Genomic DNA, 17,524 nt, shown 5'->3' with positions numbered 1-17,524 from the left:
CAGAGGCAGGGGCGGAAAGGCGTAGGCAAATGTCCCTGACCAGTCCATCAAAAGAGCATTCCCCCTGGTCCCTGGACGGTGGAATCTGGACGCGAAGGCGTGGCATTTTGAATTTTCATCGTCTGCAAACAGATCGATTTCTGGACGACCCCAACAACGGAAAAGTTCTGCCACCACGTCGTCGTGCAGCACCCAGTTGGGCTGATCTTCGAAGTGCCTGCTGAGTGCGTCTGCCTTGATATTCAACTCCCCCGGAAGGTGCACTGCCACCACCGAGAGGTTCCGGTCGAGCAGCCAGGGCCAGATCGCCTGTGCCTCCAGGGAGAGGGGGCGTGACCGAGTCCCGCCCTGTTTGTTCAGGTAAAACATGGTCGTGGTGTTGTCGGTCTGCACCAGGACTGAGTTGGCCTTGATTGCTGGGAGGAACGCCTTCAGAGCAAGGTGGACTGCCCGAAGTTCTAGCATATTTATGTGGTAGCCCTGTTCTTTTGCAGACCACCGACCTTGTATTTGGAGGCACCCCATGTGGGCCCCCCAACCTTGCAGCGATGCATCTGTCACCACCTATTGCACCGGGAGTGGGTGGTGAAATGGGACTCCCACCAACAGATTGTCCTGACGAGTCCACCATGCAAGTGAAGATTTCGCCACCTGGGAGAGAGAGATCCGATCTCCCCAACGGCCTGTGGACTGATCCCATTGGTCCTCCAGAGCTTGCTGCAGAGGTCTCATTCGCAGTCTGGCGTTGGGAATGAGAAAAATGCAGGACGCCATGGATCCCAGCAGAGATGCTACCTGCCGGGCTGACGGCCTGTGCATCTGCTGCGTAAGCCTGCATTTCCTCTTCATTGACAGTCTCTCCCCCGAAGGATACGCTTTTCCCACGCTTGTGTCCAGAACGGAGCCAAGGTAGTGGATGGACTGAGTGGGCTGCTGCACGGACTTTGCCATGTTGACGTGAAGGCCGAGAGCGTGCAACTGTCTCAGACAGATCTGGAAGTCTTTCTTCACCTGCTGCTGGGATGGAGCCTTCGGCAACCAGTCGTCTAAGTAAGGGTAGACGAAGAGACCCTGCTTGTGTAGGCAGGCCGCCACCACTGCCATACATTTGGTGAAGACTCGCGGAGCCGACTTGAGTCCGAATGGAAGGACTTTGTACTGATAATGCTTGCTTCCAACCACAAACCGCAGGTACCTGCGGTGATGTTTCGCGATTGCAATGTGAAAGTACGCATCTTGGAGGTCCACCGAACACATCCAATCCCCGACTTGCAGATGTGGACATATTTGGTGAAGCGCCAACATACGGAACTTCTCCTTGACGATGACTTTGTTTAGGAGACGAAGGTCCAGAATCGGCCGAAACTTGTGCTCTTGATCTTTTTTGGGCACAAGGAAGTACCGGGAGTACACTCCTTTTCCGACCTGCGAAGGAGGAACTCTTTCTATGGCCTGTTTTTGCAGAAGGGCCCTCACCTCCTTTTGGAGCAGTTTTAAGTGGTGAGGACGGGACCTTTTTGGCGGGATGTCTTTCGGATGCGCTCGAAAACGTAGCGCATATCCATTTCGCAGTATATTCAGCACCCAGCGATCTTCTGTGATGCTGTCCCACTCTGCTAGATGTCGTGATGCACTTCCTCCCACTGGAGTGGGCAACGGTCGTAGAGGAAGCCACAGCTCATGACTTTCCTCCTCTTGTGGTAGTGGAGGACTGCTGCTGGTGTCCACCTCTGCCCCTGCCGGACTTTCCGCCTCGAAACTGCGATTTACCTTGGGGTTTACTCTGAGACCGCTGAGGGGTTTGAACCCTCTGTTGAGGCCCCTTGCGTTGGGTGGGTCGAAAACGGCGCTTGAATTCCTTTTTCTTCTCCAAGCCCACAGCTTTGAGGGTGTCTAGCTCAGTCTTCATGCGCCCCATCTCCTCATCCGTGTGAGTGCCGAAGAGGGAGTTGCCAGAGAACGGGAGGTTTAAAATCCGTTGCTGTGCGTCTGGCTTGAGCCCTGTCAGCCGCAACCAGGACGACCTCCTGGCGCACACGCCGTGTGTGTAAGAGTGGGCTGAGAGTAGCGCACCATCCGCCGCTGTGCTAATCGACTGATTAGCCACCAGAGCCCCTTCCGTAACAATCTCCTCAAAGTCCTTTTGGTCCTCTTTGGGGAGCTTGGACTTGAATCGCTCCATCGAGTCCCAGAGAGCCCTATCGTATCTGCCCAAAAGCGCAGCCGCGCTGGAGATTTTGAGGGACGCCGTCGCGGAACAGCAGGCCCTGCTTCCCCAGGAGTCCTGGGTTCTGCTCTCCTTATCTGGAGGAACGGAAGAGGAGGCCGACGCCGTCTGACCCTTTCTTGCAGCCGCCACTATTACGGAGTCCGCAGGCGGATTTATCTTCACAAAGACGGGGTCAGAGGTAGCTGGCTTGTATTTTTTGAGGATACGAGCCGGAACCGCTTTGACGGTCGCCGGGGTGAGGAAGGTGTCCATGACTGGTTCCATGATTCCTGGGACCAAGGGCAGCAGTGGACGAGAGGCAGACTTCTGGTGAAGTGTTTCAAAAATCACCGACGTGGTGACTTGGGGGACTGACATCTCAATCCCCAGCTTCTGCGCTCCCCGCTGCAACACCTCCTGGTAGGTGTTGATGTCGTCTATGGGCGAGACCCTGGACACTGGGCTGCCCGATAGCGTGGGTGAATAGTCCCTGATGGAGGACCTGGTGGACGAGGAAGAGGACGATGATGGAGTCCTCCGCTCCCGGCGATGATCACGAGCCCGTGATCCAGATGAACGCCCCTCCCGTCTGGGGGAGCGCGATCTGCGTCGCCTGCTGTCCGGGGACTTCTGACGTGCTGGCCTGGGGGGGACTAGCTCTGTCCACAGCCGCCACCAGCCGTTGCAGCGGAGAGTCATGCACTTGACTGACGTATTCCCGCAGCCTCCTTGTAGCCCCTGAGTCCTGCCAATGATGTGCTGGCAGCAGCCATCTGGGCGACAGAGAGATGGCCCCTTGAGTCTGAGGAGAAGACCTACAGGGTTGGCCGGCAGGCTCTCGTGGAATTGCCGGTCGTGGAGATGCCCCTGAGTGAGAGGAGGAATGGCGAGACGCCGACTGTCACGAGGACCACCGACCTGTCCGAGGCCTGTCTCGACGTCGAGCGTGGTCTTGACGTCGATCCGTGGCGTCGCCTTCTCTCTCGCCGGGACTCTTCTCTCGACGTCGAACGACGCCTCGATGTGGACCGGCGGCCATGTTCAGTGGGCGAAGAACGCCGCCTCGACGTCGAACGGCGATGTGAAGCCGATGACGGAGGCCCTCTCTCCCTCGACGCCGAACGCCGTGGGGACGTCGGCGGAGATGCTGCCACTCTCGACGTAGACGCCCTCGACGCCGAACGCCGTCTGGATGACGACGGCGGAGGATCCTGCTGTCTCGACGTCGAACGCTGCTGGAGCCTCGACGACGGAGGGGATCGTGCCCTCGACGACGGAGGGGTGACACTCCTCAACGCCGGTCGTCGCCTGGTTGACGACGGCGGAGGGTCCATGCTCCTCGACGCCGATCGTCGTCGAGATGACGACGGCGGAGGTTCCCTGCTCCTCGACGCCGATCGCCGCTGGGCTGGCGATGGCAGAGGTTCTCTGCTCCTCGACGCCGATCGTCGCCTGGTTGACGACGGCGGAGGTTCCCTGCTCCTCGACGCCGAGCGTCGCCGGGTTGACGACGGCGGAGGGGTGGTGTCTCTCGACGCCGATCGTCGCCGGGTTGACGACGGCGGAGAGGCTCTAGATCTCGACGCCGATCGTCGCCGAGTTGACGATGGCGGTCTGAACTTCGACGTAGACGACGTACCTGCTCTCGACGGCGAGCCCGCTGTCGAAAGTCTCTTCTTGGAAACACGACCTACCGGAACATCTTTCCTCAGCGCCGAGCCCGACGCTGAGGCGGAAGGACGAGAGGACTTGCTCCTAGATAAATCTCTAGGCCTCTTGGAGCCCTTCCTCACCGGAGATCGGCCTCTTGATGGTTGTGCCAGGCCATAAATGCGAATTCGCTCTCTGTCCTTCAAAGTTCTCTCGGACAGGCTCTGGCAGTGAGTACATGTCTTGGAATCATGATCCTCCGGTAGACACAGGATACAGACCCTATGAGAGTCAGTCCTGGCCTCCTTCTTGCCACAAGCAGGGCAAGGATCGAAAAGAGAAGGCATTTCAAGTTGGAAAAAATGCCCAAAACTGCCTAAAAATGACAGCCTCTTACTGACTTAGATGTAAAACGTCGAAGTAAGGGAAAAAACAGTTGAAAAATAGACAATATTTTCTGACAAACTCAGAAAAAAGTGGAGCTCTGTTGCCAGGATCCTTCCAGAAGGAGCCGGAAAGAACAACTGACCTAACTGCCACCCCTGAGGCATGATGGGAAGGTGGGGGTCAGGTGTGCCTTAAAGGCACGGTGTCAGTTTTTTGCTATGCAGCTATTAGTTAGCTTTTCAGTCTTTTTAGACTGGGTATTTGCAATGCAGCCTGGGAGCTTCCTATGCTTTCAGTGTTTTCTAAGAATTTCTGCTGTTTTCTAAGCATTAAAACAGTTTCCAAACAAGTTATAATGTTGTTTCTCATGTTTATAATGCTATTTTCTTATGTATAGTGGAAATTCCTAACAGTATGGTTCAGCTCTAGGGTGTTATGGGCTGCAATTGCTTGTGTATACATATAGGTGTATATGTATGGATATATATATGTGGGGCACATATAATATACTGTTTCCGGGATCCCACACATGGGCGGGAATATTCCAATGCTTATGACTATTGATGAGGATCCCCTGGAAGAGAACTACATATGACAGCACGGAAAGAAAGGAACTGACAACAGCGAATATGTATGGTGCTTATACGTGGCGCAGTTCGTCCCTTCTGGATGCAACTGAGTCTCGACAGTCACATAGCGGAAAATTTAAAAGCAGAGCTCTTGTGTGCCAGTAGGTGTACTGGCACACCAGAGCATTGCTTTTACATTTTCCGGTTCCACTTTGGTAACTGGGGAAATTCATATGACTAGGAATCTGTGGTTACAAGTATCTACCCGAAAAATGTATTTGTAACTAGAGGCATCTATATGATTTCCCCAAGCACAGACATATCACAAGTCTGCAAACTTTTATAATAAATAAATAACACAATTGAGGTTATTCTTGTCTAAGAGGCAAATGTCAGATATAAATCTGCAACAGTAAGCCCTTTGTAGTACCAGAATATACTGGTAGGAACTCTCCAGTGGCACATTCCAATAGAGTGCTCGTGTTAACATGGACAGCTCCACATGAATTAGGAAAACATTCCTGGAACAGAATTTGCACCTGAGGGAGGCACCCTAAATAGGAGCAAAATTGAGGTCTCCCACAGACTGACCACTGAGCAGTTAAGAGGGCTTCCATTGGAAGGGTTCTAGGAGGGTCCCAAAAGCAGTGGGAGTTCCTACCAGGGTTGAGGGGGTGTTCAGTCACTGAATGCATCCCACTGTAAATGGAGGATGGTGCCAAGTCTAAGTTTGGGTGTGGCGGCCCACCATTGCAGCTGAGGTTGGTACAAAATGGTTACCTAACAGAAAGAGTAGTTTTGTAGCCTGAAGAATTTTCTAGATTCATATGCCGTGCATCTATTGAGCCATCTAGCGGTTGGGTTCGCAATCGTGTTTTTTTCCTCTTTGTTGTGCATGTGGGGTTGTTTACACGACAACCTTATCAATTTAAAGATATGGTTCCTCGATCGGGAGTCCTTGAAGCTCACCGACTGCGAAGTGAAGTGATTGCTACTAGGAATGCTGTCTTTAGGGTTAAAAACTTCAGCTCAGTTTTGTGCATTTGCAAAAAGAACAGTTGATGGATGGAATGCTGAACAATGTTGAACATTCACCCCCTGGACAGAGACTTGGGCCTAAACCCATAGTTGTTTTTGCCCACCACGCCATTTCAGTTTAGAGCAATATGAAAATCAATCTTGACCCTGCTCCCCATGGAAACATCCCTCATCAGCCAGGCTAGCTTGAATCCAATGGCATAGTGAGCACAGGGCTCACGTCTTGTCATACCAATCCCACTTAGGGCATCTATAGCAATACAAAAAGATGATGGGCGAAATGCTCAACATTGCAAACATTCACCCTAGTACAAAGATATGGGCCTAAATCTATTTTTGTTTTACTCACCATGCCATTCCAGTCTGGACACAGCCATATGCAAATTAGTCTTCACCGTGCTCCCCATGGGAACAACCCAGCCCAAACTGCCAGGTCCGGTCCTCCCTGGACCGGAAACAAGCATCCTGGGACCGGTTTCGGGGCATCACCCCTCATCAGCCAGGGTAACATGAATCCAACGGCATAGTGAACATGGAAGCCACGTCTGGGCATATCCTTCCCACTTAGGGTGACCATCGCAACACTAAAAGAAGATGGACCGAAAGCTTAACATTGTCAAACATTCACCCCTATCAATCCATCAATCAGACATTTGTAGAGTGTGCTACTCACCCGTGAGGGTCTCGAGGCGGGGTGTGTGGGGGGGGGGGGGGGGGGGAGGGGAGCAGCTACTGATCGAACAGTCAGGTCTTGAGGAGTCTTCTGAGGGTCATTAGGTCCTGGGTCTGTCGTAGGTGGATGGGGAGGGTGTTTCATGTCTTGGCGGTGAGGTGGGAGAAGGATCTGCCGCTAGAGGTAGTTCGGTGGATGCGTGGGACGGTGGTGAGGGTGAGTTGAGCGGAGCGGAGCGGAGCTGGCGGTTGGGGGTGTAGAAGTTGAGTCGCTTGTTGAGGTATGCTGGGCCGGCTTCGTGGAGTGCTTTGTGAGCGTGGGTGAGGAACTAGAAGGTGATCCTTTTGTTGACGGGGAGCCAGTGCAGATTCTTCAGGTGGGTGGTGATGTGGCTGTGGTGGGGGATGTCGAGGATGAGGCGTGCGGAGGTGTTTTGTATGCGTTGGAGTCTCTTCTGGAGTTTGGCCGTGGTTCGCACATAGAGGGCGTTGCCGTAGTCCAGCCTGCTGGTGACGAGGGCCTGGGTGACCGTCCTTCTGGTTTCGGTGGGGATCCATCTGTAGATTTTGCAAAGCATACGGAGGGTGTTGAAGCAGGAGGAGGAGACGGCGTTGACTTGCTGGGTCATTGAGAGAGAGGAGTCCAGAAAGATTCCCAGGTTGCATGTGTGGTCGGTGGGTGCCGGCGCAGTTCCCAGCGAGGCTGGCCACCAGGAGTCGTCGCAGGCGGAAGGGGTGGAGCCGAGGAAGAGGACCTCCGTCTTGTCTGATTTCAATTTCAGGCGACTGCTCTTCATCCACTGGGCGACGGCCTTCATCCCTGCGTGGAAGTTGGTTTTGGTGGTGGTGGGGTCTTTGGTGAGGGAGAGGATCAGCTGGGTGTCGTCGGCGTAGGAGACTATGTTGAGGTCGTGCGAACGGACAATGTTGGCAAGCGGTGTCATGTAGACATTGAAGAGGGTCGGGCTGAGGGATGATCCTTGGGGTACGCCGCAGGTGATCTTGGTGGCTTCGGATCGGAATGGAGGGAGACGGACTCTCTGGGTTCTGTCGGTGAGGAAGGAGGGTGCGGTGGCAGACGGTGTCGAAGGCGGCCGAGAGGTCCAGGAGGATGAGGGCCGCTGTTTCGCAGTTGTCCAGCAGGGCCCTGATGTCGTCGATGAGGGCGGTTTCGGTGCTGTGGTTGCTGCAGAATTCGGACAAGTCCAGGGTGTGGTTCTCTTCGAGGAAATGGGTCGATGACTTTCATCAGCAAAGGGAGCAGGGAGATGGGCCGGAAAATCTTGAGGTCTTTTGGGTCGACCTTGGGTTTCTTGAGCAGTGCGTTGATCTCTGCGCGTCTCCAGCTTTCCGGGAAGGTGGCGGTCTCGAATTGTAGATTTTACGAAGTTGGGGTGCGATGATGGAGCTCGCTTTGTTGAAGATGTGGTGGGGCAGGTGTCTGATGGTGAGCCGGAGTGGATGGTGTTCATGGTCTTGATGGTGTCTTCGTCGTTGACGTGGTTCCAGGAAATCAAGCGGCCGGTGTGACTGAGGGGTGGTGAGTCTGCGGTGTCGGCGGCTGTCGGAGGGGTCTGTGTGGTGAAGCTGTCATGGATGTCTGCGATCTTGCGGTGGAAGAAGGTAGCTAGAGAGTCGAAGAGGTCTTGTGATGGCGGGATGTTGTTGAAGCTGGAGCTGGGGTTGGCGAGGTTCCTTCACTATGTTGAAGAGCTCTTTGCTATTGTGGGCGTTGTTGTCGATGCGTTCCTTGAAGGAGGTCTTTTTGGTTGTTTGAATGAGTTGGTGGTGTCTGTGGCTGGCGTTCGAGGGCTTCATGGTTGTTCGGGTTTGCTCGCGGTGCCATATCTTCTCTAATCGCCGGCATGTCTGCTTGGATGTCCGAAGGTCGGTGGTGAACCAGATGGCTCTTCTGTCGGTGCGTCTGTTTGTGGGTTTCTTGATCGGGGCGAGAGTGTTGGCGCAGTCATCAATCTATTTCTTGAGGTTGCGGTGGCTGTGTCGGCAGATCTGGGTTAAATCCATTGTTTTTTTGCTCACCATGCCACCTCAGTGTGGACCCAGCCATATAAAAATCAGTCTTGACCCTGCTACCCATGGGAACAGTCCAGCCCGAACTGCCAGACGAGGTCCTCCCTGGACCGGAAACAAGCATCCTGGGACCAGTTTTAGGGTATCATCCCTCATCAGCCAGCCTCCGTTTTGAGTTAGGCCCTCTTAACCACCCACTTTGGGGCCCATGGCAGTATAGCAGCCCTCCATCAATCTTCATACAGCACCAACTCCTGGGCCATCCCAGAACTTCCCTTGGGTTGTCAGACGTCTCTCTTTAACTTCGCTTTTTAGAATTTTTTTATGGGTACAAATTTTGATTTATCATTTGCCATTATTTTGTCAGAGGTGACTATATTCAGGGATACTAGAATAAATATGAATTTGCCACATTTGCCACATAGTCCATCATCTGTTGCATAACCAGTAGATTAAAAAAACAAACATCTTGTTTATACCTCAGAAGGATCAAACCTTACTAAAAATGCAGCTATCCATGTTACTGTGAAGTGGAAGATCTTTCGCAAAGGTGGACTGGTCACCTTTCTGTTGCTTTTTGCAAAACTTGGGAGTTAAACTGGTAGTAATGAGCTAAAAAACTTTTGCCCTGACAATGTTAGCATGTATAAAAATGACAAAATAATAAAGTAATACCATCACAAAATGCACTGCATAATTTGCCTCTTCTAACTGCATAATTTTGTCGATCATGCCCCATTATTTGGGCCTCCCATTCCACACAATTCTGCTGGCCCGGACTATATTGCACATTCCTATACTTTCTGCGGGTAAAACAACTTCACCAACTCAAGGTGAGATCTTTCCAAATGATTATTTACTATAATTTTCACTGAATTATTGCACACTACTCATGGATTCGGATTGTTTTATTTACCATAGTGGGTGCATGCATTGCTTGTCTTGATGGAGAACAGGCTGTACAAATGATCATTCCTTCAGGTTCAAGCTTAACACAAATTAGCCTGGACTGTAATATTGTAGTTGGGCAACATACACAAATATATAATTGACCTCTGTGGAATTACTGTACTGAATGTGCCAGGCATTATCATTTTGTATATACTGCTATGATTTCACCAGTTTCACACTACAGGAGCACGGTGCCGCTTCACCTCCCATCAAGCACCTGTATGTAAATATTGATATGATTTGATTTGTCAGAATACGTGTCTCACTCTTTTGGGAGAATGTTCATTTGGAATGTGTGCAAGTTATTCTTTACTGATTACTTACACCCTGAGGACATCAGAAATAGCCCCTGAGAATATATATAGAAGGGTTTCTTTCAGACACGCAAATAGAACTTATACAATGCTTTATACAGTTTCCTTTTTTTATATTTTTTAATTTACGTTTTCAGTCCTGTAAATAGGAAATAGCATATAGTACAAGAAACCAGGCACTGTAAAGACATTAGTCATATGGAGCAGTCAGCAAAATATTCTAACTTGCAATCGAATCTGGCAAAACTTCAGTTACTTCTAAAAACAGGGAGACAGCATACTGCCTGGCATACCAACACTCAATTCACCCAGGTGCACAGTTGTAAATGCGGTGCATAACACTAACTTTAGTTGAAAGTCTTTAGTTTTCAATATTTTTGTCGCAGCTACATGTGTTTTAGGATATTTGTCCTTCTTCAGTATAGAGTAACAGGTTAAATGTGTGGGTGCTGGCTATAGTACTCAGTCTTCTCAGGTTTAGTATCACTCTTCGAGCAGAGGGGCATCATGGAGCTCGTCAAACCGATAACTCAGCAAGGAGCCAATTACAAAAGGAGGAAGTAGCACACTGCCTGTCATACCAGCAAACAATTGGACCCAAATGCATTGTGGTAAATGCAGTGCTTGATAAGTCACTTCAGTTGAAAGTCTTTAGTATTCACCATTGTTGGTGCAGCGAGTGCTGTGTATCTCTACACACGTGTTCCGGGATATCTGTCCTTCTGCAGTACAGAGTAACAAGTTAAACGTGTGGGTGCTGCCAATGCTGCTCACAGTCTTCACAGGCTCAATGAGATCATTAGTGCAACAACTCAGCAAGGAGCTAATCAAAATATGGGGGAGGGTAAAAAAGTGGTTCCCTAAATGTGAGCAATGAAAAGGTACAAGTAGGCAAACCAAAAGGATCATAGAGAGGCTGTGCTCTAGAAAAGGGACAAGCCCATGAAGAGAAAGGCAAGCCATTGAATAAACAGCATGCAAATGAGTGACAAAGACAACCAATGGGAAGCAATGGGTGGATTGTAAGTCCACTGTACGTTCACAAAGTGTCTTTCGCAACCAGACATCTTGCACTACCTGTTAGGTGAGTCACTGTCACTTTCGTAGTAAAGTCGCAGAGGTGTCGAAATGCTATGTGCCTTCAGCACTGACATAACTCTGCCTATGCCTCCCAAGTTAGCTATAAAGACAGATAAATTAAACTAACAGATAACACTGCTCGTACATCTCAAGCGATTCAGTGCTGGGTTCTCTCAACAGTCCAGCTTTCATCTGTTTACCTTGCAGTTTCATCTTCGCCTCTTCGAACCCAAACTGTGACTCAGTTTCAAGGACTCTGCAGGATCAAAATAAACAAGAAAGTGTTTGTTGGAAGACCGTGTCATCAAATGTAACCAAAAATCGCAAAAAACCTACATTATTAACCAGCAGCGAAAGCAAAGCCTGAATTTTTGCAACAAAATGAGGTGTGGGATTTCAGCGTCTTGCAGGTTAGACAGTCCAAGTAAGATTTCGGTTAATGCAGCATATTAAAATTCATACACTTCTTTCAAGTTAAGTTCTGAGTGAAAAGTAACAGCAGTGGGCTGCAGCTCTGTTCATGGTCTGCATGTGTGAAGCGGGGTGTCAGGGGATACATTTATCTGAATAGAGATGTATGACAAAGACAACACCGAGCCTGGAAAAAAGTGGAGAATATCAGCTGCTTAAGGAAAATTATTTTAAAATAGGACTAGCTCCCAAAGTTTTCAGATGCATCAGCTTCAAATCAAAATTATTCCTACTACTCAACTAAACAGTACTTGTTCATCGACTTTGGAAAAAGAAATGGATCACAAACATTTGAGCGAGTCCAACGTGTGACTCACATGTTACACACAGACCTATAAGGGATTAACAGACTGCACAATCTCATCAGCTTGAAGCTCTACCCAGGCGGGCACTCCCCACTCCTACACAAATGCCCTATTCATCCCATCCTATACTATTGCAGGTTTCCTACTGCTTATGCAACCTGATTATCATCTGCATCAATACCAGTTTGGTCTAGAAGGGACACAATTACCTCCTGCATTTTTAACTGCTAACAGTGATGCAGCTGGCTCATGCCCAGAACGGAGTTGAAGCATCTGCAAGTAGGAGATGTCCCTGGAAGTTCACTATGTTTTGAACTTGCCAAGGTTCACTTGAGTTCTACAAGCTAAACGCCCCCTTGAACGCCATTTTGAAAAGGGAGGAAAGTATGTTGTTTTCATATTCTTTCAAGTAACCAGGTAGGCAATGGTAGCTACATTGTAATTTGTATCTAGAGGTCTGATGCCCCAAATGGGGGATTTGCAACTGTACTCAGAAAGTTGCACAGTCATAACGATACAATGAATATCTGCTGGAAAGGTGGACCGGTGCTCCTTCCACAATTAATATTTACACAGTACCAGATTTGTACATCCGAAAAGCATTCAAGTAAATTTGCAGGTTACAGCTCTTTATCCAAACACTCTTCGCTCTTTAAATGGCAATTGCTTGTTCAAAATGCCTTCTGTTGTTTGTAATTCAGTTTTAAGACGTATACGCTACAGTGGACCACAAACTAGAACAGTGAATACAGAAAACAAATGACTGCATTATAAAGGTCGGCAATGCAAGTGCAGCCCTTGCTGTTACCACCATACATACACCCCCTTAAGGAAACTATGCCTCGAGGATAACAGGATGAAAGAGGGACATAGACCAGAAATGGAGAATGCACTGTGCCGCACCTAGTCCTTAATTTGTGCCGGTTGTTGCAAGAGGCAGGCACCGAGATATATATATATTTTTATCATTGGGCTTTGATCTAAAGAAAGATCAAGAAAGAAAGAAAAGGGGGAAGGAAATAAAAGACAGGACAATAGTGGCAAATGGAGAAAACCTGGATTAAAAAAGAACCTGCAAGAATGGGTAAAAACAGAAGTGTGGGGTAAAAGAAAGAGGCATGAGATGAAAGGAAAGCTAGGCAGCCTTAGTATTCAGCATCCCCAGTATTCAGCAACATGTAGGGCATCCTTTATTTTTTTTAAGTAATTACTTACTGCATCTTCCCAATTACTCAGTTGTAGAAATGGAAATGTTATGTATCTTGTAACTATCAGTGTGTAGATTATACAGATGGAGATTCACATGCTTTGCAAACTGATGTCTTTTAGTCTTTGGTACGGATGTTGCAAGTAATTTTTCTTCTAAATAGAAGTTTTGGTTTCGGGGCGACTCCTGACCAATCCCCGAAACTCTAAATGTACCAAAGACTCCAGCTCATATTGTATTCTTCTCCCAAAGGGTGAGTGAAACTAAGCAGAGTGAGGCAAAGCAGGACAGTAAAAGTAAGAATAGGGCCAGATTGGGGAACCAAATGCAGCCCTGGTAAAACTGCTCAAAGCAGCCCCTGCTCCCTTCTCCTCACTAAATCTCTCTATCCCTCCATCCATTCGCTGTCTCCCCTTCTCTCCTCTCTCTGATGGGATTGCTTCCTCAAGATTCTGCCCAACATTCCATTCTCTCTATGTTGAAGCCTCCCTGTGTCTGCTGCAATTAACCTGGGAGATCCGGGGGAAGAGGCAGGGGCACCAGGCGCGGCCTCCATGGGCTCCAGCCTCCAGGGGAAATGCTCAGTGGAATAAAAGACCTGTTGGGCTCTGCGGTGGAAGGATTTGTAATGTATGTAATGTAAAATATTTGACGCACAAGCTTCCCTCCGGGCAGGTGGGAGGGAGCAAGCGAGTCTACAGCACCACAACTAAAAAACAGATGGTTGCAAGGTAGGTACAACTTTCCATTTGTAGCAAGTGTAGCTGTAGATTACATGATTTGCATAGAGTGAAAAACAGTGCTCTAGAAGCTTGAATTCAGAAGAATCAGATGTTTGCATCAATGCTTTAAGGACAGTTTGCCTGACTTGTGCCTCTTTAATTGCCTGTACAATTACATAGTAATGTTTTGTGAATGTATGTGGTGTAGATTTCTGAAAGTTATCAGGAAGGCCATTGTGGATTTTTGCGAGTAGGGTGTACTCGCGGCTCAGTTTAAAGAGTATGTTTGGCTTTAGCATAGCATACCTGAAAACATTGCACTATCCATCTGACAAGGCCCGGTTTGAAGATTGGGCACCTACGTGGGACTTTGCAAATGCAATAGAGTTGCTTGGTCTCGTCTTAGCTCATCTTATCTTGCAGTGTAATACACCAAAGCACTCTTAACATCTAAAGTATGGAATGCTCTTTCTGCCACTGACTGGGAGTGTAGAAAGAGGATGTGCAAGGCGTCTGACACAGAATGAGGAGACAACGTTGGACGGGAAATGTGGATTCGTCCTCAGGAGGGCTGGATTGTTAAAGACAAGGATGAAAGGGTCCAACACCATTAAAGTCTCCATTTCTCTCACACTGCACAAGGAAGTGATTGCTACTAGAAAGGCCTCTTTTGATGAGATGTATTGCACATGGAAAGAGTTTTATGGCTCAAAAGGCTGTCCTTAAGCATCATGAGGACTACATAAATATCTCATGCAGGAACCGGTGGGGTCCTCGGAGGAATAACCCCTTTTTAAGTCATTTTACAACTGGGATTTCAAATAAAGATCTATGCTGTTTCTTCTGCATATAAGCAGCTACCACTGTTGAATGGAGCAAACAGATCAAAATGGTAGCATTGATTTCTGTAAATGCCACAGATAGCAGATATGCCTCACTTAGTTTGGCAGACTGTATATCCGGGTGGCATGAAAGATTAGCTCTGCTACTCTAGCATCTGCCAAATTTAAGGATCACTCTGTACATTGACTGGAACTACCATCATGGAAGTTCCTGTAAAAGGCACTACACGTTTGGTGGAAGGTCACCATCGATTTCCACAGAACTTCAACAAATGTTTTTATTCTTCAAAAACAAACTCCCAAAGTGGGAGTTGTTATTAAGAAACAAAATACTGATGAACCCTTCATCCTTGTCTTTTTTCCCCTGGGAATGGAGGGTCATTATATGATTTTTTTTTTTGTCCCCCACAACTGGGTTTTACTGGGCGGCAATGGACAGGAAAAAAGGATATCACGCCATTCAACCTAAATAGGAGGGGTTGTGTAATGCCTTCCCCGCCATGACCCCTACTACACTGGGCCATAAGAGGACACTTTCTGTCAACGGAGCTAAACGGGAGCAGCATTGACAGAAATCGGAGGTCTACCCTACCCCCAAATTGGGCAAGCTGACCATCATTTTGGCAGATGGAGTAATCAATCGCATTCGCAATAGGTTACCCTGTCCTCCAAACTAAAATGTCTTGAACCAATGCCAGCATAGGTTGTGTAGGTCCACTAATGAGATTATGAATAAATAATTTCCATTTTGCAGCTGAGCATAATTGTATGGGAGGTTTTTGCAAATTGAGCATACACACCTCTACAAGTAACCAAATTCTAAGATCTAAGGTACCAAATCGCAAGATTCATTCCCTTGAGATTGGGATTTTTCAGTTGTATCGGGTGGTGAGTTAGGCCTGCTCAGCAGGGTGTTTTTTTTATTTTGGTGAGCGACCCTTGACCTTCTGGTAGGTCGCTCCCCCCCCCCGCTGCAGCTCCGCCTGCACCCCCGCTGTCGCCGCTGCCGCCGGAGAAGTCGAGGCCCTCCACACCTGCGCCTCATCCCTGGTGGCCAGTGGTGGCCTTAGGTTCGTTTAATTTCCCTTCTGCTGTCTCTTTGCCTTTTTTGCCTCTGTGACCCTGATTTTGTGCATGTAACTGCCGTGCCCCCTGCCCCCCGCTCTGCTCTGTGCCATTTCCCTTGTGCCACCTCGCCGTCCACGTGCTTAATTTGTGCCTGTGACCCTGTTTAGTGCCCCGTTTATCTTCTGCACCACCTCGCCGGTCTCCTGTCCTCCGTCCCTGCTGGCTCCCCTGCGGCCCCGCCCCCTCCGCGCCCATTCGCCACTCCCGTCCCTCGCCTCCAGCCTCCCAGCTGCTCCTCCCTCCCCATATATGGCGGCCGCTGTGCAGCCGCGCGCAGCGGGCGCGCCTAAGGCAAGCCCGTCTGCGCCTGTCTGCGCCTGGACCGCGCCCCGTGCCAGAAACCCTGGCCCCCGCGCCAGCCACGAGGAGCACCGCCTCCGCTACGACGCCAAGACCCTCATCGCTCCCAACCCAGGAAGAACCCACACCTGCTGCAAGGTCGCCCCGAGGTACACCCACGGCCCCTTCACCTGCCTGAACTGCAACTTCTCCTGCAACGAAAGCGCTAAGACGCCCACCACAACGGAAACCAACCAGCTCAGATGCATCCTGATCAACACTCGCTCCGCACAAAAACACGCCGAAGAAATCTGGGACCTACTCGACACTACATCTCCGGACGTCGCCTTCCTGACCGAAACCTGGTTGAACAAAACCTCTGCGCCTGACATCGCCATAGCCATCCCAGACAGGTACAAGATCACCCGCAGAGACCGCGTAAACAGAGCCGGAGGAGGCATCGCCATCGTTCACAAAAACCACCATCAAGATCTCTACTAACACCAACGACATCCTCAGCACCACCGAACACATGCACTTCCAGATCCACACGGACCCCAAGACCACCCTAAGAGGCACCCTCGTCTACAGACCACCAGGACCCCGGGCTCAATTCTGTGACTCCATCGCCGACCACATCAGCTCACACGCACTTACCTCCACCAACTACATCCTCCTCGGAGACCTGAACTATCACCTGGAAAACAACAACGACAGCAACTCCTCCACCCTGATCGACAATCTCGCCAACCTCGGACTCAAACAGCTCGTCACAACGCCGACCCACACCGCCGGCCACACACTTAACGCAATCTTCTCCTCAAGCCCCCACGTCACCTTCAGCCACGTCTCCAAACTCACCTGGACCGACCACCACTGCATCCATTTCTCCTTCCGAAAACCACTCACACCCCACCGCACCCTACAGACCCCCCGCCGCCGCTGGGGCAAAATCACTGAAGAACAACTCCAGACAAGCCTCGCACTCAACCCTCCGACGAACCCCACCAACCCGGATGATGGTGCACTCTCCCTCGAACGCTGGATGAACGACTGCGCCAACACCATCGCGCCGCTGAAAAACCCCACCAACAGAGACACCAGCAGAAGAGTCGGCTGGTTCACCCCGGAACTCCTAGACTCCAAACGCACCTGCCAGAAACTGGAAAACACACCGAACAGGAACAAGACGCCAGACAGCCACACTGCCTACAAAGACGCCATCCGCAACTACCACCACCTCATCAGGACCGCCAAAAGGACCTCCTTCACAGACCGCCTTGACAACAACGCGCACAACAGCAAGGAGCTCTTCACCATCGTGAAGGAACTCTCCAACCCCAGCTCCAACGCCAACGACATCCCACCATCACAAGCCCTGTGCGACTCACTCACCACCTTCTTTCACCGGAAAATCACCGACATCCACGACCGCTTCAGACCCCGGACGACCCCTGCCGACCACACCGCACCTAACCCACCGCACCCCACCACCCATGAAACCCTGACAACCTGGGCTAACTTGAGCATCGAGGACACAATCAAGACCATGGGATCTTTCCACTCTGGTTCCCCTTCAGACCCCCTCCCACACCACATCTTCAACAAAGCCAGCAAGTCCATCGCACCCCACCTGCACAAAATCATCAACTTCTCCTTCGAGACCGCC

General features: G+C 50.0%; 1 protein-coding gene across 2 annotated transcripts in view; it reads right to left on the bottom strand.

Moving 5' to 3' along the window:
• Window positions 1-17,524, bottom strand: part of PANK4 (pantothenate kinase 4 (inactive)) — a 445,012-nt gene that overhangs the window by 114,159 nt on the left and 313,329 nt on the right. For both annotated transcript variants that reach the window (XM_085609230.1, XM_085609233.1), the window contains exon 14: window positions 11,102-11,157. In XM_085609230.1, coding sequence (XP_085465356.1) covers window positions 11,102-11,157 — 56 coding nt within the window. The remainder of the gene's footprint in view (window positions 1-11,101; window positions 11,158-17,524) is intronic.

The sequence above is a fragment of the Triturus cristatus genome, chromosome 1_2, assembly GCF_964204655.1.
Source record: "Triturus cristatus chromosome 1_2, aTriCri1.1, whole genome shotgun sequence".
Classification (NCBI taxonomy): Eukaryota; Metazoa; Chordata; class Amphibia; order Caudata; family Salamandridae; genus Triturus; species Triturus cristatus.
This window is presented reverse-complemented; position numbering and strand designations above follow the sequence as displayed.